Source organism: Atractosteus spatula, chromosome 9 (genome assembly GCF_055471065.1).
Source record: "Atractosteus spatula isolate fAtrSpa1 chromosome 9, fAtrSpa1.hap1, whole genome shotgun sequence".
Classification (NCBI taxonomy): Eukaryota; Metazoa; Chordata; class Actinopteri; order Semionotiformes; family Lepisosteidae; genus Atractosteus; species Atractosteus spatula.
In genome coordinates, this window is record NC_142714.1 from 13,078,415 (window position 1) to 13,106,085 (window position 27,671).

At 43.4% G+C, this 27,671-nt stretch overlaps 1 protein-coding gene across 1 annotated transcript; it reads left to right on the forward strand.

Moving 5' to 3' along the window:
- The first annotated feature begins 380 nt into the window (after positions 1–380).
- Positions 381–27,547, forward strand: tyro3 (TYRO3 protein tyrosine kinase). The gene is made up of 19 exons (XM_088925730.1): positions 381–743; positions 3,713–3,896; positions 5,448–5,548; positions 6,682–6,852; positions 12,406–12,492; positions 13,571–13,686; positions 14,804–14,984; positions 16,810–16,952; positions 17,839–17,974; positions 18,883–19,009; positions 19,769–19,869; positions 20,208–20,303; positions 20,457–20,537; positions 21,518–21,610; positions 22,032–22,153; positions 22,494–22,603; positions 23,033–23,192; positions 23,714–23,850; positions 25,209–27,547. Exons 1-19 carry the CDS (start codon positions 683–685, stop codon positions 25,567–25,569), a joined length of 2,568 nt encoding a protein of 855 aa, XP_088781856.1. The 5' UTR covers positions 381–682; the 3' UTR covers positions 25,570–27,547.
- Positions 27,548–27,671: the final 124 nt, after the last annotated feature.

Below are 27,671 nucleotides of genomic sequence, written 5' to 3' on the forward strand. Positions count from 1 at the left end.
ACCAGTTTTTCAATCTGAGGAATTTCACGATAGTTAACGTTGTACTTCCTTCCAATATATGACATCGGATTTGATTTAAATGCTGATCAATTAGAGTTGAAACTATAAATTGCCTCCTAAGCACGTTTTTTTTCCCGAGATGAGTGAAAATATAAACACTAGAGCTATTCGCTAAGGACCGCGAATGTAGTCGTTAAATTATGCCGTAGAGATTTCTGCGCATAAAAATGTAACAGAACAAAACGTTTCATTGTTGTGTGATTTTACAAACAGTTCTTTAAAATATTTCCAAATTAATTTGTAATTACGACTTGAAAAAATTATCTCGGTTTTCAAAGACCGCAAAGACTCGCTAGGCGGCGCATGTCCTGCACATTTCTGCCCAAGGAAAAAAGCGAATTCGGAGTTGAGCTAAAGTAGCTCTTTTTTCCCACATACAAGGAGAAAGAACTGAAAAAATTCCCGTTTAATTTTACCAAGGGGAGTCTAATATAAATGTAATCAGTCTGTTGCAACATTCATCAAAGATTGACTGGGAGGGGTTGTTTTTCAAGTCAAGTCTAGAGCGACGGAATGTATAGAACGATTTCCGATTGTCGAGTGAGGCTACTGCTGTCCCGAGTTTCCACATTTTCTCACATCAAGACAGGACGCCGAGCTTTTCGGCTACAATGAGGAGAAAATGAAGCTCTTTGGACTCTGGGTTGCCTTTCTCCTGGCGAGCACTCATCGATGTGGTGAAGGTAAGTGATTTTCGGATGATTCAGCTTACCTTGCCGTGTTCGCTGTTGAGGAATTTGATGTGATTTCTTCAACTGTGCAACTTCGAAAGGGGAAACTAACGTTGACTAATGCACTATTTGTATCTGTTACGTTACAGGATACAATATCGTAGAGAAGTCTGGTGAAATATCTTTGCATATATTTTGTTGTTGTTCTATATCCCAAAGGAGCAACAAACACGTCCCTACAACAAACCCGTTTGAGGTTAATCTGTTTTGCAATAATTAAACGCTATTTAAGAATAAATAGCGAACGGAGTTTCTTTTTGATTTCCAAGACACATTTAGCCAATGTGTCAGCATTTTTTCTAACCAGTGCTGGAAGTGTACTATCAGTATCAGTTAATCGCTTTCCCAGCAAGATGCGATCAGTGATTTCCATCAGCAAGGTAATCGGTTTTGAAAAGGCCAGCGTTCAAATTCCGCAAAAAAAGAGCATGAATATAAAATGTAACTAATTCTGGTTGCAGGACTTCACAATTTCTAAGTAAAGAATAAATTATATGGATGGGTGATTTACAGAAGCATTTGAAAATGCGCTTGATTACCCGTTACAAAGAAATGATGACATATATTTATATACTTAGGTTTAGAATACTTTGAAAGGAGTGGTTAGAATTTCGTTTTGTTCCGCTCTGTTCTGATCTGTCGCTTAATTCCCCAAAGTCTTTAAAATGTAATTACACCTAGCGAAATGTACAATTGCAGGAATCACTCTGACATGTTTACGCGAAAGTATAGACTGAAAAATAAAACAACTCTTTGCGTGCTAAATTCTGATGTGACTCTTAGCGTCATTGAAGGTTTTGTCAGTGATGCTCTCCAGATTAAAATAAAATCTTTCTGAAGCAAAATCGTTGGGTTTATAGTTCTAAAAATGTCTTCAAACTACAGGATTCTGAAAATACCTGGACTTTGAAACGCAACTGCTTTATTTCCGAAACTGACCCGTTAAATATCTCCTTGCCAAGTGACCATAAACAGAAATATTTGCATTCCTTCTTAGAAGCTTTTTATATTGCTTTCTGTGACTGTACCAGCAACTAAATGGACAGGTTGTGATATAACACATATAAAAACCTCTTCCGGTTTTTATTATCTTGTTTTACTGTTTTAGAGTCTGCTGTCATAGGCACCCCTGCCCTCCACGGATTAATTCATTTAAACAATGCAAGCTGTATGAAGCAAGATGAAGAATATATGTTTCTTAAAGCGCCGCTGTGATTTCAGATTTCTAAAAACATATTTTAGTCTCTCTTCAGTACCTTCACAGATAATTAAACATTTTTCCAAATTAAACAGCCATTTTATACATTTTATACAATGTCCTACTGATGTCCTACTGTTCCACGAAGGGTATTGCACCCTCAGGTGTGATTGTAAAAGAATATTTTTGTGCGTGGTCACTTAAATTGGGCGGAATATCAGGAAGTGCAAAGGTACGGAAATGATCAGGCCTAAAAATAAGCTTAAAAATTATTACAAATAATGGCAATCTTAGCTCATACAGGGCAGTTTAATCTTCTTCACATTAATGCATGAAATCTATCAAAGTAGACTTTTAGAATACTAAAAAAAAGTTGAAGATTTCATTAAAAAATGATGTTCGGTGTCTGAGCGGAGTTAAAATTGTCAAAACCAGTTGATTAAGAATTGGTATGAATAGACATGTAAAAGATGATGGTGAATGCTAGAACACCGAGCGAATGACCCACTTGACCAGTGAGCAGTGATTGTGTGGTCCCTCTGAGCAGGACCACTGTAGGGAAGCTGTTCTGTGACAGTGTGGAGAAGCCAGGAGAGAGAGGTTATGTTCTGACAAGCCACACTGGCTGAGAGCGGCTAGATCCGTCTGCGGAGGCAATTTTCTGTCTGCAGTGGCTACAGCACATGGAATTCCTGAAAGAAATGACTGCAGTTCCTCATCTGCATGGACATCATTTGCATGCCTGTAGGCTGTTCAGGGTTAACCTGTTTACCACACAGAGACTCAATCACTGTCTTCTGGTGGCCAGAACACATCAGAGGTGGAGGAGAAGGGAGTGGTGAGGTTTTACTCACAGTAAAGGCTGTTTAACCCCTTGACACCATGTGGAGATTGTGCAATGGGTGGAATGCTGACTGTGGCATGAACGCAGCGGAAATATGATGATATACAGAGGAGTCTCCTTTCATACCAGAATGTCTCTGGTGCCGGCTCTGAGCAATCTTACTGCTCGGAGACTAATTGCGATTTCCATAATACTTTACTGTACTCTTGTGTGAGCCCAGTGCTTCACCTGAGAATATCCCTTCTTTGTAGGTATTCACAGACAGATGTTCTTTTGTCAGCGTTCTGAAATATCATAGGACGTCAGGCCTCCTTTTGGTGAAGACAGCGACCATTATGACGAGACAGTACAGTCAGACCCAGCTATAGTGTGCAGACATAATACAGAGCCTCTGCTCTTTTCAGCAGGATAACTTACAATGTCACAGTTAACACGTTCAGCCAAACAGAGATGTGTATGGTTATTACTCAGTATGATGGACGCCAAAAATATGACTTTTTTTAATTTAAATCTACAACCTACAGGTACAGAATTTTCTAATTTTACTATAAAGATGATGAGGTTGTAGGCAAAGAGACTCATAACCCACTAACCTCTCGCAAGCTCAGCTTCCCATTTCTCCCATTTCCTGGCATTGCCACACTCATGGCAGTTGAACTGCGTGATTCCAGGTTCATCTTTACTGGGAAAGGAATGGTCAGAACTTGACCCTTTTTGTGCATCAGGTCATCATTGTATAGCGGGTCATCACAGTTGTCTTATGTGTGATCCTGGAGAAACGGGTGCCCTGTCAGCCACCCATGCTACATGGGCCGCACAAACTGCGAGCCTGAACTACAGCCACTAGGAAGTTAAACCCATTTACTTCTCCTCTCCAAGGGCTGCAGTTCACAAGGAACCCCACCAACCTGACAGTGTCCCAGGGCAATAAGGCCATGCTGCACTGTGCTGTCGAGGGGGTGAGTGAGCCTGAAATCGTCTGGATGAAGGATGGAGAGAAGACCCACAACGCTGAAGAAATGTACATCACTGTGGACCCAAACCACTGGGAAACCTTCTACAGGTAATGCTTAAGTCAGCACCAGCTGAACCAAGTCCAGTACAGGATCAAAGAACGCAGGACACAGACTCGTGAGTGTCCACCTTTGTGGGAGTGGATATTACTAGCATAGAGACAGAATTTGCCAGTCATAGTTTTTCAATTTGCCAAGTGTTTTTTCTAGTTCTTGAATTTCATTGAAGTTTCCAAATGGTAAAAAAATGGATTATCTTCTCATATGAGCACAGACTATTATGAAAAAAAAAATGCAATTTCAGCTGTCAGCTTGTTTTGTTTCCTCAACTTCTTGTTTCCAGTCTACATGACTTTATTTTCCCTCATATTTCCATGTCAGAGACGGACTAGGCAAGGATGCCTTTAAAAACATACATTGCTCAGAGAAGGAAGCCAGTTGGGAATGCAAGGGCACCACTCCCGCGTTCCTAAATTCCAGATCCATCTCTTGTTTTAAGTGTAATTATAGCCTTCAGCAGTTTGCTGCCTGAATAGCTGTCATTTACATGGGCTGATGTTTGCACATCTACTGTCAAAATCACCCACATGATCTTTTTTCCATGCCTGCTACGTTTTGTTATGAAAACAAAAACAGAGCATAAAATAGAGGTGATGCAGTCTTTGCCTCAAAAATGAGTTTCCTCGTGCTCCCATGGTCAGGTTTACGGGAAAGTGTTTAGGGAAACTGATCCTCCTGGGCTAATCAGATTGAGGCAGTAATGAGTTGCCTTTGTCCCAGTGAGTGAATGTGAGCTTCACGCAGGGGCCCACCCAGCAGGTAAGAATGGCCACAGCCATTCCTCAGCTCTGAGCAACTTTGGAATGCGGCCAGCTACACCCATGCAGCACGCTCTGCCCAGTGCTACAGCCAGTCATGTGACCCAGCCAGTCACGTGACCCAGCCTAGCTGTTTTACAGCTAATCTTCAACACATGCACTAGTCCAATACAGATGTCCTTCCTCTCTGGTGAGTCCCAGGAGGACTGAGCTGGACTTATTACACTTTTTCCATCTGTATAGGATATGGAGGCTCTCTGTGTTTTGAAGACCCCCTGCAGGTCTCAGTTTTCAATTGTGGACCTTTTGTAACTCAGACCCAAAGCTCCATGTCTGTGTTAAGCTGGACCTGATGCACAAGCAGGGTTTTGAGAAACTTCCCCATAGTGAAAAGCACTAGTACAAAAATGCTTGTGCATGCTGTTGTCTTGAGTACAACATTTGCATTGCCAGGAACCAGGGGAAATCAGACATTGACTTAATGCGAGATTAGTTATTACTCCCTTTATCTTAAAACGTAGCCTGCAAGATCGCCAAACCTATACTGACATTACACTGAAGACTGCTTTAGCACAGCTGTATGTTTACACATATGTGTTTTATCATTTTTGGGAAAAGGCATGTGGATAAAACAAAATATGTACTTTGTTATTTATGCACTTGGCTGTTTTTCTACAAGAGTAAATTGAGTAAAAGTTACAGGGGCTTGCGTGACAGGCAGTAGTCTGCTAACTCAGAGTCCTGTGCAGAAGACTTACTCTGAGGTGTCTATTCTGACTGCAGTGTCAAGTCTGCCCAGAAGCTGGATGCAGGAAAGTACTGGTGTGTTGCTGATTTTGATGGTGAAACTGTGTCATCAGAGCCAGCCTGGATCACCGTGGAAGGTAAACCCCACCAATATCTACCACACTAGTAAGGCCTTGTTTAGAATATACAGTCAAGGAACAGGTAAAGGTTCATTCCATTCTGAAAAGTAAAGAAATACAATGTTTAGGCTGCTGAGCCTTCTTCAGGTGTGAGGAAGAAAGTGGAAATGACTGTTACCTGTTCCTCTGCAGCCAAAACATGCTGACGCAGCTACCTACCTGAACTTGTTTGGAATATTGTGTGCAATTTCGGTCATCCCGTTATAGAAAGCAATTTGCTGCTCTGAAGTCAGTCCAGACAGGAGTGACCAGATACATGCCAGGGTTTAAGGGGGTGTCCTACACTGGCAGGTTGAAGGAACTGAACCTTTTTAGTCTTGGACAGAGAAGAGTATGAATGGAACCAATGCAAGTATTAATATGTATTAAAATCCTCAAAGGTGTTGACAAAGTCAACCCAGTGGACTTGCTGAGAATCATCAGTGGAACACAAGAGGAGACAAGTGGAAACTATGTAGAAGTGCATTACAATCTGACTTTAAATAACACTTCTCTACCCAGAAGGTTGTGGGAGCAGGGAACAAGCTACCCTAGGGATAGAGGATAAACCTGCTCTTGCACTGTTTCTCCTGTTTATGTGAGATTTTTTTTTTAAAAAGGAAGACGAGTGAAACTGTGTCCTACCCAAAGTTCAAATATATAAAACCTGCTGTTATCACAGAAAAAAAATTCAAGTCTCCATGCCTTCTGAGCAATAACTTATCTTACCAGCATTGTTTGAAAAGCGATTAATATAATACAATGTAGATTGCTGGTGTTTGAACAAATGTGAGATCAAGGCACACAGGAAAAGTAAAACACAAGAATCTCCTACTGGTGGAGTAAAGATATGGATTAGAGAGTACAGATTTTATTTTCTTATGGCTTAGTTATATCTTAGATGGTCAGTATTGTCTAAAATCTGTTTCAAACAGTGCACGCAAGAGGCTCACAATTGTTACTGTTTTTAACAGATAGAAGAAAGGCTTTGCTTACTTCTCCGAGCAAATACATGTAAAACCAACCAGGGTATATTGCTGACAGCACTGGACAGCCACACACAACCTTTCACACCCCAACACCCTCTTGCCCTCCTTCCTGTCAACCCCCAGGTGTGCCACACTTTGTGGTGGAGCCCCAGGATGTGGCGATGCTGCCCGGCGTGCCCTTTAACCTCAGCTGCGCGGCCGAGGGCCCCCCCGAGCCGGTGGTGGTGGTGTGGTGGATAGAGGAGAAGCAGAGCGGAGAGCCAGCCCCCTCTCCTGCTGTCCTCTCGCTCCCAGGTGAGTCTCCACACGTTCCCACTGTCAGCTGCCTCTTTTCCTGCGCTGCCGTCTGACCCTCTGCCATGTGTAGAGACCTCTCTTTGCTTTGGAGCTAATAAATCAGGCATTGAGACCTTAGACCGCCAAATAATAATAAAAATAATAATGATTGCTTATACTTATATAGCGTTTTTCTGGACACTCCACTCAAAGCGCTTTACAGGTAATGGGGACTCCCCTCCGCCGCCACCAGTGTGCAGCCCCACCTGGATGATGCGACGGCAGGCATAGTGCACCAGTACACTCACTGATCAGCTATCAGTGGGGAGGAGAACTGAGTGAGGAAGCCAGTTCAGTAGTGATGCGCGGGTTGACTCACACCCGCGGGCGGCTGTGGGTTTACTTATGGGTCGGGCGGTCTCGGGTTAAAAAAAAGAAAAGATTTTAAATCAGGTTGGGTGGGTGCAGGTTCATTTCTCATGACCGCGGGCGGGTGTGGGTTAAAAAAAGCCAACCCGCGCATCACTACAGTTCAGAGATGGGGATTATTAGGAGGCCATGATTGGTAAAGGCCAGGGGGGGATTTTGGCCAGGACGCCGGGGTTACACCCCTACTCTTTTCGAGAAACGCCCTGGGATTTTTAATGACCACAGAGAGTCAGGACTTCGGTTTTACATCTCATCCGAAGGACGGTGCCTGTTTACAGTATAGTGTCCCCATCACTATACTGGGGTATTAGGACCTACATGGACTGCAGGGTGAGCGCCCCCGGCTGGCCCCACTAACACCTCTTCCAGCAGCAACCTCACAGGAGTCTCCCATCCAGGTACTGACCAGGCTCACACCTGCTGAGCTTCAGTGGGCTGCCAGTTGTGAGAAATATAACAGCTACCTTAATAGATTTTTCTGGAGTAACTCCATTACTAAACAAGGTGCTGCCATCTCCATCTTATAGCACATGGATGGGGCTCATGAGAGCCATTGTAGGGTCCATTGACATTACTCCCTGGCAGCAGGTCTTTTTTACAAAGTGCTGGCACTTTCTTTTTTAGATCCCCTCTCATAAGTCAGGCATTCATTAGAAATGGCATGGCATGTAAGGCTCAACTGTTTTGCTGAAAAAAAATGATGTTGGAAAGTATGATTCACTGCAGTTCAGAGTTCTGTTGTGAGCCAAAGGTCTCCAGAAATTCCAGTGAGTGGGGCACAGTCTGGATCGCTTCCAAATCTCTCCATGAGAGCCGTTACACCACAGTACTTGCTACTTTAGCCAGGAGCGTGTGCAAGCCCCGCTAGTCATGAATATTGTAGGCCAAAGAGATGCTTTGGTTTCCTTAAAATTTGATCATGTTTCCACAAGCTATTGCTGTTCTAGAGGCTACACAAAGGAGAGCAACTAGACTGACTCATCTGGATGGGGATGTCACACTCTGACAGCCTAAGGAAACTGAATCTTTTTTATCTCAGAACAGAGAAGATTACGTTAAGAACAGTTTGAAATCTGGGTTGGAATGGGGGTATTCAAAATCCTGACTTGCCAGATCAAATAAGTGGACATTTTCACACTTCAAAGCAAGAGGGGCAATAAAGATAGGTAGAACGGAAGATTTATGGATTTCGACTGAGGATTGTGGAACAGGCTCCCTAACTACATGGTTGAAAGGGACTCCAGAGTCCTGTAAGAAACAACTTGATTCTTAATCATGAAAGCAGCAAGGTGGGCCAAATAGTCTCCTCTCATTTAGAATGTTTTTTGTTGACTTTTTCATGTAACTTGTTATTTCTCGTTTTTTTCCATTGAGTTAGAATTGAGTCAGAGCACAGCAAAACATACTGTTGCGGACAAAAATATCTGCACCTTTCATTTTATGCCGGTTTTAGCTTAGTGTTTTTTACTTTTTTCACCAGCTGCTGGAGACTATTTTTCTGTGATGGCAGATAATGAGTCTTCTTGATTCAAGAGTTGAGAACGTGAAAGCTGCATGCACACGAGCTCTCGCCATCCCTGGAAAGCTATACACGTCTCATAATCTTGTTTGTACAGACTATAAATATAGCAGCTGCCAAATGGTTTAACTACATTTGTTTAAAATACTCCACAGTGGTGCTTTGCCAGCCAGTGGCAAATGGTTCAGAAATGTACCTTGTGTTCAATTCTATATGGGGGAGGAGGGTAAGGGGCCATAATTTACCCTAGGGCCTATAAGTGTACACCGGTGCTCTTCCTGTGCAATTTCTTTCAATCTCTTGAAATTAACTTGTTTTTTTTTTCTTGTTTAAATATTTTGTAACAGTAATTGCTTCCTTATTGTGATACATCAGTGTTATGGCATACAGTTGACTTGCAGACTGGGCTCGCTTTCCAAAACCGAACTCATCCGACACGGCTCTCTCACTGCCCCACTGCATGACACTTAAACACTATCAGGATCCGTCACTCTGTGGGTTGCGGCACCTGAGCTAAACCTGTAAAGGATTCAGGGGAAGGTGGAAGCATCTTCCCAAGCTGACTGCAGATGAGGCAGCTTGCTCTTTGCTGGGACATGCCTGCATGGGCTTCAGAGCTGGTGATGCTGGAGCTCTCCAGCTTTGTTAAAACATTTTTCCATAAAAGCCTTCATGTTTTAAAAATCGTTAAGATCCTTTCAGTCAATGAAATCAAGCCATCGGTGTTTCATTTGCTAAAGCACTCTTTCTGTCCGTTTGCCTCGGAGCACTTTACAGAATTATGCAACAGCTGATTATATTGTATAGCAGCCATACACATGTGGGCAGAGAGGAGAGGAAAATGTGAATTCCCAGTGGGAGAAAATAAGCCTCTGGGAATCGCAAGGCTGATGGTTTCCCTCCCTCCAGGTAATGAATGAGTGGCACATTAATTATTCCAGACTATGGACAATACCTGCAAAGCTAAGCACTGGGACCCTGTTGTCCTGGGTCATACAAGTGAAGTAGCTGAGTTTTCTTGGCTCTGTCGAACTGGGTCTTGCACTCCAGGTAGTGATGTCAGCAGCCATCAAGGACACACATGCTATGGGTTGTATCTCAGGATCCAGACAGTGGGAATATAAAAAAGATGAGAAAGTGTTTTACAAAAAGTGGGCCTTGAGCCCTGATTTAAAGACTGAGAATGTAGGGGCATCTCTTAGATGTTTTTTTCCAAGGATGTCTAAACAAAAGGATGTCATGAGTAATATCCTAGTATGTATTTTATATATATATAGCTTAAGCATGTGGTCAAGTCCTTGTTGTAGTTTTTGTTTTTTCCATTTTTTTCATCTTGTATTCCTCACATTTGTAATGATATTAATGAGACAGCTAGCTGTGTTAAGGAAATTGTGCCCATACCACAAAAGTCGATTGGGGAAAATAATCCTCTTCTGTGTCCTGATTGATCTGCAAGATAACATTTTTAATCTGACATACAGATATAGAGCAAAATCTGGGTTTAGCTCTTTTTTCGTTCTGTTTAATAGGCAATATGCTACTCTTTTGTTGGTCCTTGTATAAGCTCTAGGGGATATAGGTGTGCTGGTGGAAGTCAAGCCCAAAGTGTAGGTATGCAGAGAGTACATTAATGTCAAGACGGGAAGAATGTTGTGACTTGTTTTTCCAAGGAACTTCAGATTCTCAAAAACTACGGGCAAGTGGAGACACAGGGAGTCTTCTGGGTGCTAGCCTGAGTTTGCATGAGGTGCTGTAACTGGTTATAGCTGTGAAACAGTCTCCCTGCAGGAGTCTGCAGTCTCCGAGAAAGAGGAGATCATCTTCCTCAGGCTGAATGAGCCTCTGCACTTCAGCTCTGCGCGCTGTGGCAGGCTGGGCGGGCTGAGGGCGACGCTGCCCCCCAGACCTCTGGCATGCTGTTTCTCCCTTGTGCCAAACACTCCTGCGTGACTGACACTTGCCATGCCCATGGAGGCGAAGGACCACTGGGCAGGCAGATAGACTTGTCTATGCTGCCTTTGATTAATTTTCTAAAACCCGTGCACAGCTCGTATTTATCATTAGTCTATATTTTGTAAGTGTGTCTGGAGTAAACAGAGGCTACTTAAAAACACTAAGATTAGACTAAGGAGTGTTGTGGTTTAATGTGTGGTTCCTGTGCTGCACACAGCTCTTGATAAAGGAGAAGGAATGGACAGTTTCGCTTTTAACCGCTTTTAACAAAGATATGTTTTTTCTTCCTCTAACAGAACCTCACAACACTATGTTAAGGACACTTAAACAAAGAACATTTTCCACAGAGTAAAGGATAAAGGAAGCTTGACAATGTGTCAAAAGGTTTCCCACTGTGATTCAAGTCTGTATGAGAAAAAAGTTTTGAGTAGTTTCGGAGGTCCTGTTGAAGAAAGACATCCAAAACCAAAATTATACTGAAACTTGGATCACGCCTTTCCCCTTCTCTCAACGACAGACTACGTCTAAATCCAACGTTTTGGCTGTGGAGCACCCGAAGAAGAAACGTTGTTTCTTTTCTTCTCTTTTCAGCATGGGATGAACCTTGACTTGTTCCTTTGCCGCCTACACATGCTGACGCAGCTCCGTACTTGAACAGCTTCTAAATCCTGTCTGTTCATCTGCAGATTTCGGCTCTTCACACCTCCCCTGTGCTCCCTGAGTTTGGGCAGTCCTTCTCACGTGCCTCATACCCATTTCCTCCCTGCATCCTGCCCCTTCTCAGCCACTCTTTTGTCCTCCTTAGCTTTATTTATCTGCCACTTTCCCTCCTTCCCTCACACCTGAAGAAAGCTCCACAGGGAAAAAATGTTTTTTTTTCCTTTTCCTTTCAACATAGAACAAACCTATTCCTTAGAAAAAAAATTAGGAAGGAAACTAAATTCACTGTCAGTTTTGAAGACTGAAGAGCAGCACTGCTAAAAGTAATACTAATATAGACTAATATATACTAAGTAAATACTAATATAGAAACCTTGTGAGCCATTGCCACATTCTTAGTTAAAGTTAATGTTCCCACTAGAAGCGGTGCAGATCAGACACTAGATCAAGTACGTGGTACATTGAGGCTGAGGCCTGTTAGCTCTCTCCAAGCCTGGGGTCCTACTAGGTGATGCTTTGTTCCAGCTGACCTGGGTCTGGATTGTGGCTGTAGCTCAGGGGGGAAAGACCTCTCTACACAACAGGTGCACCCAAGATCCAGGCAGTGGGAATATAAAAAGATGGGAAAGTGTTTAACAACAGCTGGATCTTGAGCCTTGATTTAAAGACTGAACTTACCAACTGATTAGGGGCATCTCATAGACATTACTTTCCAGAAATGTATTATTTTCTAAAGCTGTCTTAACAAAAGGATGGCATGGATAATATCCTAGTATGTACCTTAATTATTGCATAAGCATGTGGTTAGGTCCTTGTTATGTTTTTTGATTTTTTCCATTTGATTAATATTTTATTGATCTTATGTCCCTACCATTTGTTATGACATTAATGAGATGGCTAGCTGTGTAAAGGAAATTGTGACCCTAATGGCATAAATGAGGAAATAATCCTCATCTGTGTCCTGATTGATCTATAATCTGCACGCTGTTTCTGCTCCTGTGTTTGTCCAGGTATCAATGAGAGCATCAAGGTCCACTGTGAAGCCAGGAATGTCAAGGGGATCTCTGTGTCTCGTACCGGCATCGTCTCCATCAAGGGTAAGGCATCTTCACTCCTGTTCAGTTCCTGGACATAGCCCTGAGGTCACACTGGAGTCACATATGTTGGTTCGTACAGTAGCATGTTAAACGTACTTTTCTACAGTGTGTTCAAATCATCTTCCTCTGATTCTCAAGCAGGTGTTACAAAATCCTTACAGAATAACTTTAAACTGCTGTTTTACCTTTATAAGCTGTTGGTAATGGGTGGTGTGTACATACATGAAGGATCTGAGAAGATGATTTATTGTGATAAACAGAAATATTAAGTGCCTGTCACAGGACATTGCCGATGGAGGTTTGCTGGGCAGGTTTCTGTGTTTTGCCATCAGTTTATTTGTTTGTGGTGTCCCCCGCATGCCTGAAATTGTTTTAACATGGATTGTGGTTGATTCAAGCTGATGACCGCTTTCAGTAATTTGCCAACCACCTGAAAGTGAGGTTAGTGACGGTATATTAAATGAGTAGCTTTGCAGTGCAGAAAGTTGGTATTGACCTCTGCCCTTTCCAATATGACAAAATCCATGTTGTTGTCACAAGGTTCATCACCAGCACATGAAGTGTGTGGATGAAGGAAGAAGGACACGATTATAAAAAGGCATCATAAAAATGACTCATTCTTGCATGAACATAATGCATTGTAAATGTGGTAACTGCCCATTATAAATACTGCAGTCATGCTTTGTTTGTAATATTTAAATCAACAGGAATGTATTTTTTGTGTTCTTGGCGATACAAACCACCTCTTACTTCAGGTTTTACAAATAGCAACAAGTGAATCTGCAGTTGTCTAACCCTGATCAAGTGGGAGAAGCATCGTGTTTAATTGTGTGTTTGTGTCCTGTCTTGTTGGGGAAGTAGTAGCTGGGAGTGTTCAGTGGATTCAGCGTTTAAGTTAGTGGAGGTGAATGTCTGGGTGCACAAGTGGAAAGGAGGCTAGACTCTTTGATTCTACCATTCAGGAAACCGATCCTTTGTTTTTCACAGTATTTTGAGATGGATGAGCTTGTTTTTTTAACCATGAAACTCATAAGTCTAATTCTGGGCAGCAGCAGTGTGATTGTGTGTCTCTATGCAGGTCTACCAGAAGTCCCCAGTGCACTGCATGTGATTGAGGTCCAGGAGAGTAATGTCACCATATCATGGACCCCAGGCTTCAATGGATACTCCCCCCTGATGTCCTGTACTGTCCAGGTACCACGCTATCTTAAACTACTGCCCCTTCTTTCTCCTGAGTCCTTGCTCAGCTGAAGCTCATCTGGCCCTGTCTTTCCCTGAGCCATACAGTTAAACTGTCCAGCGCTCTCTCCTTTGTCCTCCAGACTCTGTTCACCCCTGTCAGTAAGTGCAGTCAGCCTGCCTTGACATCTCTTTTGCTCTTAGCTAATATCTCCATCCAAACAGTCCTTACACACACACACAGTTTTATGTCTTATGTTTCAAGCCTCATTCAGCTCTTCATTTTCTTTCTTATCCTCCCTCTTTATCTTTCCTTATAGACCTTTGCTATATGAACAGCTATAGTAAATAACTGAGAATATTTAGAGGTGTCTGCCAAAGCTCCTTCAGTATGCAAACAATTGTTTTTTCCTCAGAGGAGATAGTAGAAGGATGGCCAAGAAAACATTTCAAGCCCTTTGCTACTTAGGTTATTTAAAGGGGCATTTTATTTTTGGTTTGTTTCTTTGTTTTCAGAAGGTGGTGTGGTCAGTTGAGACGCCATTGCAGTCTGTTCTTAAACTGATTGCAGTTTCCAGTGGCTGTCCACTGCAGAGCCTCATCTGACTGGGGATGACGATAGCGATTTAGTTGTGCACCCTATAGTCTGTGGTCAGTTGTCCTGTGATTCAGGTTTATAAAAGAGAACTAAGTCTGTTTTGTGGCCAACATGTGCAACATTAAGGAATTGCAAGTTCAGTCTTTTTTAAAGTGTAACTAGGAGAGGTTTTCAGATCTCAGGTCCGTCTTAATCCAGTTAGGGAAGGAAAAGAAGGAACTTTGGCCAAACATACTGTTTAACAATTTTTTTTTCTTACGTGTGATTTCAGACACAGAAGATTCTCTAATTCTTTATTCTCTTCCTGCCAATTAAGTAAAATAAGTTGGATTAAGTTTTATTAATCCCTGAAGAAGAAACCTGATTTTTTTGCCACTGTTTTGTTTTGTGTGTGTTGAGCCTTTTGGGATATAAGGTTGTGTGAAATACAGGTATTTCATTTTTCAGATTCTTCAACTTTTGCCCAATTTATTTCAACAGCTTAATTTGGTCAACTGACACATTGCATTTTTGTCTTTATAAACTATTCAACAGATGTCAAAGAATTCTGGGAAGAAGATGGAAACTTTAGAGCATTATGTGACTGTACCTCCCTTCCAGCACCTCATTGGAGGGCTGAAGAGCTTTTCAAACTACAGTGCAAGAATCTGCTGTGAAAATGAGGTTGGGACCTCTCCCTTCTCACACTGGGTAGATTTCCAGACAAAAGAATCAGGTTGGTGGAAAAGTCACTGCTGAAAGCCTGCTGTAGGGCTGTCATTACATGCTTATCTATTTATAAGTCCTCCCTCTCATTACATTTTGAAGTATCTTCCTTCTCTCAAAATTTGACACATGATTTATCAATTCTTATATGGTACTTGTACTACAGGAGTGTTCTTGACAAGAAAACCACATCTAAATTTCTTTTGTGATTGTCGTACTGGCAACCGCGTCTTCTTCAAGCCCTAATTAAATGCGTAAATGTGAAGGGTTTTGCTGTTAAAGCCAGTTCTTATGACTCATATGAGCAACCTAAAGACTAAGAACTGGGCAGTACTGTTGATATGTTGAAATGTAAAACAAAAGCCTGCTTGTGTAACAGCACAACAGCATTAGGCTTGAGACACCTCTATGATAAATGTCACGTTTATATTATGATAAAGTCCACTGCAGGGTTTTCTTGCGTCTGTGCACAATGCAAAATGTTCATGGCTTTTGTGTGAACGATGAAGGGGGATTATAGCTGAGAGAAAATGTCACGTACAGTTTGGGGCACCAGTAAAGACCAAATAAACAGTGCCAAGCTTCGTGGCCTGAAGCCCTCAAACAAATAAATGGACGAATGGACAGGCTTTCCTCCCCCACCTCAGTGTGAGGATTGGAGAGCTGGAGGCAGGGGGGGTGAGGGAACAGCAGTCTTGGCAGGGAGGGGGGAGATGCAGAGGAGTCTGGTTTGACCTTGTTTGCAAGTTTGTAAACTCGGAGACCTGGCAGGATGCCAGCGGATTCAATCCCTAAGTGTACAATGAAGCATTGTCAGTGTCCCCAATCCTTCTCAATAGAGCCCAGGGCACCTCCAGTCTCTGGCGCCATCTAGACCGAAGTCGGGCATTGCAGCTCCAGATCGCCTCTTTACCATGTTCTAGGGGAGATCCTTGGAATACCCTTGGAAATGAGGGGGGTTGCGTTACCTGTAACTGTTTCTATTTTGATGGAGGGAATGAAAACATGTTGGATTCCATCCCAAATTGCCTACTGCACCACTTAGTCAGTTGTCAAAGAGCACTTTACAAAACCTTTAGTAGAGTATGCTCAAAACTCATCAGACAGACATCTGTCTAGCCCTCGTTCTGGCAATCATATATCCTGTTTGAATTATATATAGACTTCAGGATATTTCATGTGACTTTTAAAGCTATGTAGGGCATCTTTCCCCAACTGTGTTGCTACCTTCTTTGTAAATTGCATCCCTAGCCACAATCTCTGGGCCTATGACTGCTTATTTGTCCTCTCAATTAAATTGTTACCTCTGTGAGAGCCTTCTCCTGCTGTGCACCTGGACTGGGGACAACTCTTTCCTATACTTTCGAGAATAATGAGCCTTTCCATTTTCAGATCTGGCTTTGAAACTTACTTAAAACAATAGATTTTATTATATCCATATTCTATTGTTTGTTGGTGTATTGTATGTAATTCTTTGTTTTTTTATTGTTTGCAGTTTTTCTGGGTTTTTTTTGTAAAGGCACTTTATAAAATAGGCTGAGTATCGTAATCTATCTTAAATGTACCATTTATACCAAAAGCCACACAGTTGATAATGTTTCACTTTCTAGCACAGGGTGTTTTAGCTGAACCTGCATTTGTTTAAAGGTTTCCTTGCAGATGTCAGATCTCTGCCGCTGCCGTTGCAGGCCTGTGTGTCCAGTGTTTGGTTGATCTAGATCTCTCTAGCTCAGCTGGATCACTGAAGATAGTCAATTACTGCTCTGCTGTCATGGGGATTGAGGTGTGTGTGTGTCCAGAAGACACGGTCACCTGTCTGCTCTTTGTCCCACCAGTGCCCATGGTTGCCCCCCTGAATCTGACCGTCCAGCTGACGGAGCAGCAGCTGTCCCTCCGCTGGGAGGCCCTGGAGGCGGAACAGCTCAATGGTGTGCTGTGGGGCTACAGAGTGCAGTGGGAGCTGGGGGGGAAGAGTCAGGTACAGTGGCCCTGCGTCCTGGGTCATCACGTCGGTCTTCCTGTATTTGTGTTAATTACTGTGGGGCTCGGGGAAGGGCTGCTGCTGTTGGGCCTGGCATGCTTAATTAACCCCTCTCTCCAGAGCATGTGTGTAGCTTGAGCGCTAGAGCTCACCAGGCCTTGTGTGTCTGATTGATTGTCCCCTGCATGCATACTTCATTCTGGATCCAGTTACCAGCAACCTCAAGCCGTAGCTCAGGTAGAAATTAAACCACAAGGCTCACCAAGAGTCAGCTTGCCCTGTAAAGTGGTTTGAGGGTTGTCAGAGGAACCCTCCCTAATCCAGGGATCAGTTCCCAGACACATAAAGCCAGTTTTCCCAGAGGTGTCCTGGATTCCTTCTACTAATCCACTACATTTGTAATTTATAGTGATGTCATGTGAATGTTTAAAATGTAACATCTAACAGAGATGACATGAACTTTTAAACTGATTGAGGATATATTGGTGTATTAAGCACAGTTTACAACAGTGGATTTTGCAGAGGAATTTTTTAAGAAAGGCAAACAAGTTCAGGGACCACAGTCAACCCCCCCTCACACCTCTTTCCAAACCGAATTAGACACTCTGGATAACACTGAGGGATTCTACAGACAGGTGTGGAAAACTGAATGAGATCATGACAGTAGTAAAGATAATCAAACAATTCCAGGAATTTTGTCAATCTTTATAACATTTTAAGATTTTGCATGCCCTCTTTCATATCCCAGTTTCATATTTCCTCTTTTTGCTTCCAGTATATATCCTAAAACCCTGCTGGTTGCATCTAAATCATAGATTGGTACAGGAAACAAATGCCTGCTCAGGTTTGGTAAATAATTTCAGTGCATTACTGCCCCCTGCAGGAATTGCAGTTCAGGGAGAATAAAGCCAACCTGTCCAGCGAGGGCCAGTTCTTCAATGCTTCTTTCCGGGTCTCTGCCTGCACTGCAGTGGGCTGTGGACCCTGGAGCCCACCCGTCATGGTGCTGCCAGCCCAGGGTGAGTCTGTCAGTGCAGAATCCAAACTGCAGGAACATCGCTGTGCTGCTCAAGGTGGACACATTCCAGGAACCTTCCAGAGCATGCCGAAGGCGTTTCTAAAACGCACAAGCATCAGCGAACAGGTGTTGAACACCATTAGCGGGCTTTGCGCACTGGTTTGGCCTGTTTCTCTGGTCCAGTTTCACTCAAGCTGTGTTTCTGAATCAGTGTGGAGCACTGAGCTCAGTAGCCGATGAAGAAGAACAATACTGTATAGGACTAGGAGGTCAATGAAAACCTTTCCTTTCCCTGCTAGCTTGTGTCCACATGTCTTGGGCTCTTCACAGCTTGGTGTCCTTCAAGCATCCTCTTCTGAAACCCAGACCTATCCTCTGTTCCCAAGACAGAGAGACAACTTAGAAGCAAAGACATTCAAATATTTACTTGTTTATTCTGTGCATTTTTTGCCTTTAATATTTCAAAAATTAGACTTAGAGTTTTGTAAGCATTCATATTCTTGTTTTCCTTATTTATCATGAACTCCACTGAGCCTGGAGGATGATTATTCCTGTATAAGTACGTAGGAAAGGTTACAATCGAGAGGAGGCCTTATGGGCCCATCTGACACGTGTTTGGTACTGTAGTTAATAGCTATTTGATCCGAGGATCTCATCCAGGGAATGGGCTTTGACAGCATGGTTGGGTATCTTGTTCCCTGTGTTGATTTATAACCCCACTGAGGAGACTGTGGGCTTGTGCTGGGGAAGTTGGGAAGATCAGCCCCTCCCTTCCAGTATGTGTTCTGAGTGTGATGGACACACCCACCAGGGGTTCCCAGGGGGGGTCTGGAACATGTGTCGTGAGAGGAATGCGAAAAGGGCCCCTGTACTCCCGCTCGGAGGGGTAATCTGTGCATCTCCCTGCAGCTCCCAGGCCGCAAGCCCAGCGTGGGCACGGGTGGGTGGCGCTGCTGGTGGCCGTCCTCACCGCGGTCATGCTGGGGCTGCTGGTCACCGTGCTGATCCGCCGCAGGGAGAAGGAAACGCAGTTTGGGTAAGGAATCATATCGCTGCTGCTTGGAGAGGTCGTGCGGAGGTTAGCATTACCGCCCTCGCAGTGCTGGGGCCCGGGGGTGGGGTACTGTATTTGTGGAGTTTGTATGTTCTCCTCGTGTTTACATGGGTTTCCTCCCTCAGCCCAAGGGCATGCTGGTAGGTGATATGGTTTCTGGGATAACGTGCCCGAGGTGTGAGTGTCTGCCCTGTGATGGACTGGAGCCCCGGTCAGGGTGCACATTGCTTTGCGCCTGTTGATCGGTGGGATGGGCTCTGGCTCCCCTGGGACCTGGAATTGGAAAAGGCAGTTAGAAAATGGAGGGTTGGATAAGAACATGGGAAAAGATCCGAATGACTGGAGGCCGTCCAGCCCATCTATCCTTTTTGATGATCAGCAGCAAATCGATCCATGGATCTCTCTCAGCTGTTTCTGAAAGGAATGCAGTGTATCAGCTTCAAGTACATGGCTGGGCAGCTCATGTCCTTCTTCCAGGACCCTTTGGGTAAAGAAGGGCCTCCTGTTCTCTGTTTAAAATACACATCCAGGTCGTTTCCACTTGTATCCTCTGGTTTCTGTTGCGTTGCTCATTCTTGAGAAGTGTGGAGTGAGAAAAATAGTTTAAAAAAAATAGAATGAAGGGTTGCACTGTATTTTGAAAAAAATGTCCTTGTAAATCCTGACTGCAGAGACAACTAATGTGCATTCAGTATTGTTCAGCCTGGCAAGGTGGTAATGTGGCAGGTGTTGTATTTGCAGGGCAGTGTTTGATGATGTATCTCACAGGGCAGAGCCGACAGTGTCCTTCACAGCTGCCAGGTCCTTCAACAGACAGGGCCCTGAGATCACTGAGTCCACCTGTGAGTAACGCATACCTACAGACATGCCAACATGCCTGCAAAAATGTCTCAAACAGAAAATGGCACTAAGAGGTAAAAATTTCGTCAGTGAGTCTTCCTTTGAGACACAAACATTTCCACACAGTCACATATGCAGTGGGTACTACAGATCTTTTCAAGTCATGGTTTATCACAAGATCTGTCACACCTGGACTTACAACTTCTATATTTGCTTTAGAAAGACTTTATTTTCTGAGAAAAGGAGATATTATGACAGTCATTATGATTTTCTATTGCAAGTTATCTGGCAAAGAGTTTCTTGGGATGTTGCGCTAAAGAAAGTGTCGGTCTCCCCCTAGTGGACTGTCTGGGTATCAGCGACGAGCTGAAAACCAAGCTAGAGGACGTCCTGATTTCAGAGCGGTTACTGACTCTGGGACACATGCTGGGAAAAGGTGAGGATGCTTATTATTTTAAAACAGGAAACATTTTTAAATTAAAAAAAAACCCTAAATCAAATCACATACAGCTGCAGTTTGTACAATGTGATTCCATAATTTCCACACATTGCAATGGCTCTGTCCATTGGTGCTTCTCTGTCCTGCCAGGTGAGTTTGGCTCAGTGAGAGAAGCCCACATGAAGATGGAGGATGGCTCAGTCCGGAAGGTGGCAGTAAAAGTGCTCAAAAGTGAGTTAATCTCATAACCTTAGATATTACTAACTAGTAAGTTCTACGAAGTCCGTACCTATGCAGTTCACGTTTTGTTCATCTGGCCATTATAATGATTCATAACCATGTGTATGAAGAAAGCATGGGAAATATCAGCAGGTGGGTTTTCCACAATCCAATGTAACTGAATTTCAAGATGGTGTTATCAGCCGAGAATGAAAAACTGGTGCAGAAGTACAAGAGGTTTTTGCGATGAACCTGAAAGTTTTTTGTGCAGTTTTCTTGGTGAGATCAAGTATTCCAGGCTATCCACTGCACTCATGAGGATTTAAAGGTAATTTAACAAATTATGTGATGAATTTCTCCACTCACTTGTGGGAGTGGTGAAATGAACATGTTTTATAGACCAGACCGTGCATATCTTTTGTTTAAGGATAACTTGCTGGTTTTGTGTACAGTGCCAAACAAATGCATTCACCCCATTGCAAATTTTCCATTTTACTGCTTTTTAAGTTTGGAATCATGACTCTTTCAAACAGGATTGTATATTCAGTATCTACAGTGTTCTACTACAAACTCTCAAAGCTACAATTTGACTGTTAAAGGAAAATTATTCTTAATTTTTCAGTAATTCTTAATTCTTAATTTTGCATACTTTTTCAGTCCCTTTTGCTGTGGTAACCCTCAGTTAGTTCAAGTGCCAAAGCTTAATTTTAAAGGTCACAAAACTATTACTGTTACTCAATTAAAATTACAGCCTTGATCTCTGTGTTGGAAATCAAAGAGGTTTACTTGCTGTCGGAGAAAATGAATTTGTCTCTGTAAATTCCCTCAGATAGATAGCGATATGACAAATCGGCCATGGAACCCCAGGAGCTTTCAAAACAAATCAGGAATGAAGTGGTAGAGAGAGACAGATCAGGGGAAGGTCAGTAAGAAGCAGATGGTTAAGAACCATGTCCATGTGTGAGAAGTTGACCCTCTCCTGTCTGTTGCAGGTGACATCACTTCCTCCTGTGATGTAGAGCAGTGTCTGCGTGAGGCAGCATACATGAAGGAGTTCCACCACCCCAATGTCATTCAGCTCATTGGTGAGTGGGGGGGGGGGGTTACATGGGTGAGGACAGAGTGGGAAATACTGGCAAAAAATGGGAACAGCACACAAAGAAGGGTGGAAATGCGGTTTAGGTTAAAAGGTTTTGTGGCCATTTGCCATATTGACTTGGCATTGGTTTTTCCTGCCCTCAGAATGGGGGCATACTGCCCATCTGATCATTTGCTATGCAGTAGTCTCTTTCCCATAGAAATGCAGGGCCTTGTTGTGTTGAGGGAAAAGCTGCCTGTATGAGGCAAGAGTTGTCTGCATTTAAATCTTGAGGTATTTATCATGTTTATCAGCAGGTGGGCTGGTGTGCCGACTGGCCGGGCTGTGTGTGTGTGTGTGTGTGTGTGTGTGTGTGTGTGTGTGTGTGTGTGTGAGAAAGTGCTGGCTCACTGACTGTCCCTCCCCAGGAGTGAGTCTGCAGAGACGCCCCCAGCAGCGCCTGCCTGTTCCCATGGTGATCCTGCCCTTCATGAAACACGGAGACCTGCACACCTTCCTGCTAATGTCACGCATGGGGGGCCAGCCCTTCGTGAGTACCCCCCAACTCGGCACACACATTGGTCTGATAGCGCAGACCCAGATACCTGTGTTTTTTTGGGGGTTTTTTTTAGAGGATTGCTGTTTTCTCAGAAGATAATTAGGGAAATATGTGGATCACTAAGTCTCTTCTGTGATCCCTAAATCCTGTGGCAGACATTCTCTAAAACTGTAGTTATCTCCTTTTTGGTGTGACTAGAGGGTTTTGATTTGACAATAGCAACAACAGTAATAGTGTTTAAAAAATGTTTAAAAAAGGTCTTGTGATCCAATGTGCCTTTTCTCTCCAGTCTACGGCAGAGTGTTTCTGATCTCTTCTTCTCCCCATGCAGGCTCTGTCTCTGCAGACGCTGGTACAGTTCATGCTGGACATTGCCCGTGGAATGGAGTACCTGAGCAGCAAGAACTTCATTCACAGGGACCTGGCTGCGCGCAACTGCATGTGAGATTGCTGCTGGGCCCCCGTCTTCATTCACCCCCAGAGAACCGAGCCTTCAATAGCAGCAATAACTGGAGACTCTCCTCACAGCCTGTGCAACTGAGAGCAAGCACATGGTGTAATGAGACCAACGTCTGTGTTAAGGTGTATCTAGCTAGACAAAGACAAACAGGAAGAAGTGTGGTGAAAGAGGTGTGTTTACAAACTCTTCTTCACTTGTAGTTCTTCACAGGATTAGAAGCAGACAAATGGAGATGGTCCCTGTCCCTCGCGCGCAAGCATCCACTTCTTCGTCAGTAACTCCACAGCGATATTCCGCTGAGAGAGAGAGAGTGGGGCTGTCAGAGTGGGGCCGGAGCAGGAGAAGGCAGAGTGTGGTGTGTCCAGTGCGCGTGGGGGCTGATTGTGCTCACCCTGCCATCCCTTCCTCAGGCTGAATGAAGACATGACGGTGTGCGTGGCAGACTTCGGCCTGTCCAAGAAGATCTACAGCGGGGATTACTACCGCCAGGGCTCGGCCTCCAAGCTGCCAGTGAAGTGGATTGCTCTGGAGAGCCTGGCAGACAACATCTACACCACCCAGAGTGACGTGGTATGTGCCGCCGCAGGGAGAATGGACGAGGGAAGAGGGATTTTCAGCTGGAGGTTATTTTATATAAATCCTAATGCCAGCCCACGGGCATTGTGAGCTTACTAATCATGAGGTCCTTCTGCAACATAAAAGTACTATTCACCATTTAATCCCGTGATCTCAAAGAGACTTAAACTGATATGACCAGCTGCTGTGGTAGGCCATCTAGGTCACATCCTGGTTGCTGAATCTGAGCTTAGTGGGATGAATATAGCTCAAACCTGCTGGTCAACGGGTTGTGCAGATCAAATGATTTTCAGTACTGCGTGTTTTATAATGCATTGATCTTTGATTTGGCAGTATCAGAAATGAATCTCCAAATACAAGTCCAGGTAGATCTAAAGATACCCAACAAGGAAACGTGAAAGTCCGATAGCAGAATTTAATTTTCTGTAACAGTTTAAACCTGGCAGATTTATTGAGAGCTGCTAAAGTCTGCTAGTTGGCCCGATTTCTGCTCATCACTGTGCCTTTTCTCGCAGTGGGCATTCGGGGTGACCATGTGGGAGATCATGACCCGTGGGCAGACCCCCTACCCTGGAGTGGAGAACTCGGAGATCTATGAATACCTCATCAAGGGTGGCCGCCTCAAACAGCCGCCAGGCTGCCTGGATGACATGTGAGTACAATGACGGAGCAAAATGAATTTGAGCATCAGGATATTAAATCCTGTAGCTTTATGCCAGTATTTTCCCATCAGGTGTGGTCTGAAGTGTATCACTTTATGATGGTTTTGCCGTGTCTTTTGAAATTATTAGATACTGACTGCTGAATGATTCTCATTGCTGAACCCTGAGCCTCTGAAAGGTGTGTGTTCTTGTTTAGAGGAATCTTCTTCTGTGAGACTTATTTCAGTTCAGTTTATTTGTCACATGCACAAGTACAATGAAATGCTTCTTTGCACGTGTGCTCTGATACAAAGACATTAAGGAATCGCCCAAATATAAACACAAACAGCTGCAGCAACAACAAGAAGTTAAATAACATACAACTTAAAAAACAAGTCAGACAGGCACTGTGAGAAGAGAAATAAACGTCAGTGTGAGTCAGTGGTAGGGGTAGAGTTCAGTAATCTGACAGTTTGCGGAAAGAAGCTGTCTCTGAATCTGGAGGTTCGTGCCTTTATGCTCCTATAACGCTTACCAGAGAGAAGGAAAGGAAAGTGAGAAACCAGGATGATACTTCCAGCCTTCCTGAGACAGTGAGTTGTAAAAAAGTCCACAATAGAGGGGAGCTGTACTCCAGTAATGGACTGGGCTGACCTGATCACCCCCTGTAACACCTCCTGTTCAGAGCTGCTGCCAAACCACACTGAAATACCACACGTGAGCACACTCTCAATAGCGCACCTGTAAAAGGTAGCAATGCTAGTTGAAGGTAGACCATATTTAGCTCAGAAAATAACATAAGCAGACATCCACATTGAATCAGAAAGAAACAAATATAATATAAAACAAGAAATTGCATCATCTTCACAGGTAACTGGACTTGCTCTTGGTTCTTCTTTTACAGCGTTAGGGGATAAATAATATTGATATATATAATAATATTGACAGCCTCTAGGCTGATTTTTATTTCCATAGTTACATAAAAAGACGATTATATCTAATATTGCACGTTTGAGGGAATTTTCATGCGCCTCAGTAAATTACTCACTTTTAACCGAGTTGAAACAGTGGAAAATGCTCTAGGAGGCTGATGTACTAAATGAGTACTTCACTGAAGTGCTCACGAAGGAAGAAGTCAAGAAAACGCCTCAGGCAGCATAAAGACAGAGTTCTTTATTAAATACTATTTCTGTAGAGGTGACAGATGTGTTCTGTGTTCTAGAGGCTCTCCAGATGAATTAAACTCCAATGATGTCCTACTAGTTGTTCTCATTAGAACAGGAGAAGTTATACAGTACATAAGCCGTTGCTGCAAGAGGGCCACAGGAGTTATGCCCCCTTCTCACTTCCTCATTTCTCTGTCTGTTAGCTATAACATCATGTACAGCTGCTGGAGTCCCAACCCGAAGGGCCGGCCCACGTTCCAGCAGCTCATCGAGCAGCTAGAGGGGGCGGGGGCTGGGCTGCCCCCGGGGCGCGGGGAGGAGGAGCTGCTGTACGTCAACCTGGCAGAGGGCGGAGAGCAAGAGGGCCAGGCCGGAGCCGCACCCTGGCAGCACGGGGAGGAGGACTGGCCCCTGATGCCTGCGGGCGCCGCGGGAGCCACTGGGGGAGACTACCGTTACATTATAGGACCCCGAAACTCCGCGGAGGACTACAGCCGAGTGGGCCCAAGCGGACCGCCTCCGCAACAGGAGGAGGAAGAAGAAGACACGGTCGTCGATGTGTAGAACTGCCTCTCCTTCCTCCTGGTAACCGTGCGGCCCCGGGAGGAGTCCTGATCGGAACGAGGGGCCCCTCTCCCTGGGGGCCACGCTAGCACAGGCCTTATCGCTGCAGACGAGCTAGACCGGGTAAACCGCGCAAGCGAGTACGTCTGTCCGAGACACAAAGCCCACCCGTAAGTCCTCCCCTCAGCGGCGGTCCTTTCCACTGGAACAGCACGAAAACTGCAATCCGAGGACAAAGTGGGAAAACGCAGTGTTTTGTTTCCACGGTGTCTGAAATAATTGGTTTTCAAGAGCCTACAGGTAAGTGTTTCCAAAATTTTGGTAGGTTTTTTCTGTCATGTGACATCCTTTGAAACTTCCCTCTGGCTGATTTGGTTTCCCAGTTAACAACGCTAAAATGCCATTAATTATGAAACATGACCCAAGCTACTTTGAATTACAGCCTCTGAGTGATTAACCTCCGCAACTCCTCAAACTGAGTTTAAAGGTGAAAGTAGTACCAGAGCCCATTTAAATTACACTATAGTCCTGCAGTTTACTGACAAGTATCTATTGTGTCTGGTGTTAAACTACAGTAAATCATATTCCTTCCAACAGCACAGATATATATATATAACGTGCATTCTATATACTGTGTATATAGAATGTATAATACATACCTGTATATCAGGTATGTAAATGTGCAACAATCGCAACTATGACATTTTAGATAATTGTTCAAAAGAAAAAAACACCCTAATCTCAAGGGGTAGTGAATTTGTTTTGCTAATGAAGATGCAATGACTGTGAATCGCATTTTATAGGGAGGTATATTGCAAAATAACCACCGATGTTACATTACAGATTGTCTTTCAATGGATGTCTAATGTGCAGCTTTAGGCACATTTGATTTTACATTGAAGTCAAATGGGTTTAGTAAAAAAAAATACTGGAAATAATTTTAAGCCTTACTTTACATAATGGGGTAAAACATGGTTTTGATTTGTGTATGTATTTGCAATGTTGTCAATATGCACCGAGTACAACATGCAGGGATTTCAATAATGCACTGACATAAAATCTCTTTTACACCAGAAGCTTGGATACTTGGAATTACTGAATGAGTGTTTTTGTTTTAAAATGCCGAGTTTTCCGCATTGTACAGCAATAACCATCATCTTGCACTTGCTGGTGATCATTAAATTTTGCTGGATATGCCTTGCACCTTTTCAAATTTCAAATTACTTTTTTCCAATGTCAGGGAGCAGCACAGATTGTTTTAAAAAGTTAAAAACCATGGGTCTGTAACAAACTCTGGTCTTGGTGAACTCCAGTCCTGTAGGTTTTGCAGTTTATAAAGAAACAGAGCAATTTCGTTGTGATTTAATTAAGCAGGTGATAGTTTCAGTATTCAAAGACCAGGGCTCTCTTAATTGAACAATTAATTCAGTGTTAACATATAAATATAGCTTATTGGTGACCCTAGCTGGACTAGAGCTTTCCAGACACCTGGAAACTAAGTAGTGCTGACTGAGACTATGAATACATTAGCACAGATATCACAATTTCACAAGTATCAAGATTGTACTGTTTTGATTCGTACAGCTCACCTTACACATGAAGCACCCACAGCTTATACTGGACTAAGAGGAATGAGGTCAGAGGTGTGTAGACCAGGACAGAAAACTGTTTACCACTGCTAGAGCCTGTTGATGCGTGTGCACTTTACTATTCAGAACAGATCACTCAGGAGTTCTCATAAAAACATCAAGGGTCACAGCTACCCCAGGACTCGTATGGGTACATTCCATATGTGGGTTATCAAGGGATATTAAAAGTGATGTTTTGTTAAGGAGATTTTTAGATAACTCTTGCTCTGTTGTCAGTTTTCACAACTGTATGTAAATATGCTGTCATTTCTTAAAGATTTTAATACTTCCTTAAACAACTGTTACAACTGTGTAAAAGTTGAGATATTAAAAAAAAACACATGAAAAAAGATTGATTGGTCCCTGGTGTTCTGTTTATTTGTCTGTCGGTGCATCCTGCAGAGTCACAACAGACAATCGGTACAAATATACCAACCAGTAAATATTTCAAGGTATTACCAGCTTGTGGCCCGA

Coding starts and splice junctions, on each gene's coding strand:
- tyro3 (XM_088925730.1), top strand. CDS start 683: ATGAAGCTCTTTGGACTCTGGGTTGCCTTTCTCCTGGCGAGCACTCAT. Junction 14,985..16,809: donor TTTCCAGACAAAAGAATCAG/GTTGGTGGAAAA, acceptor TTGTCCCACCAG/TGCCCATGGTTGCCCCCCTG. Junction 20,304..20,456: donor GGGACACATGCTGGGAAAAG/GTGAGGATGCTT, acceptor CTGTCCTGCCAG/GTGAGTTTGGCTCAGTGAGA.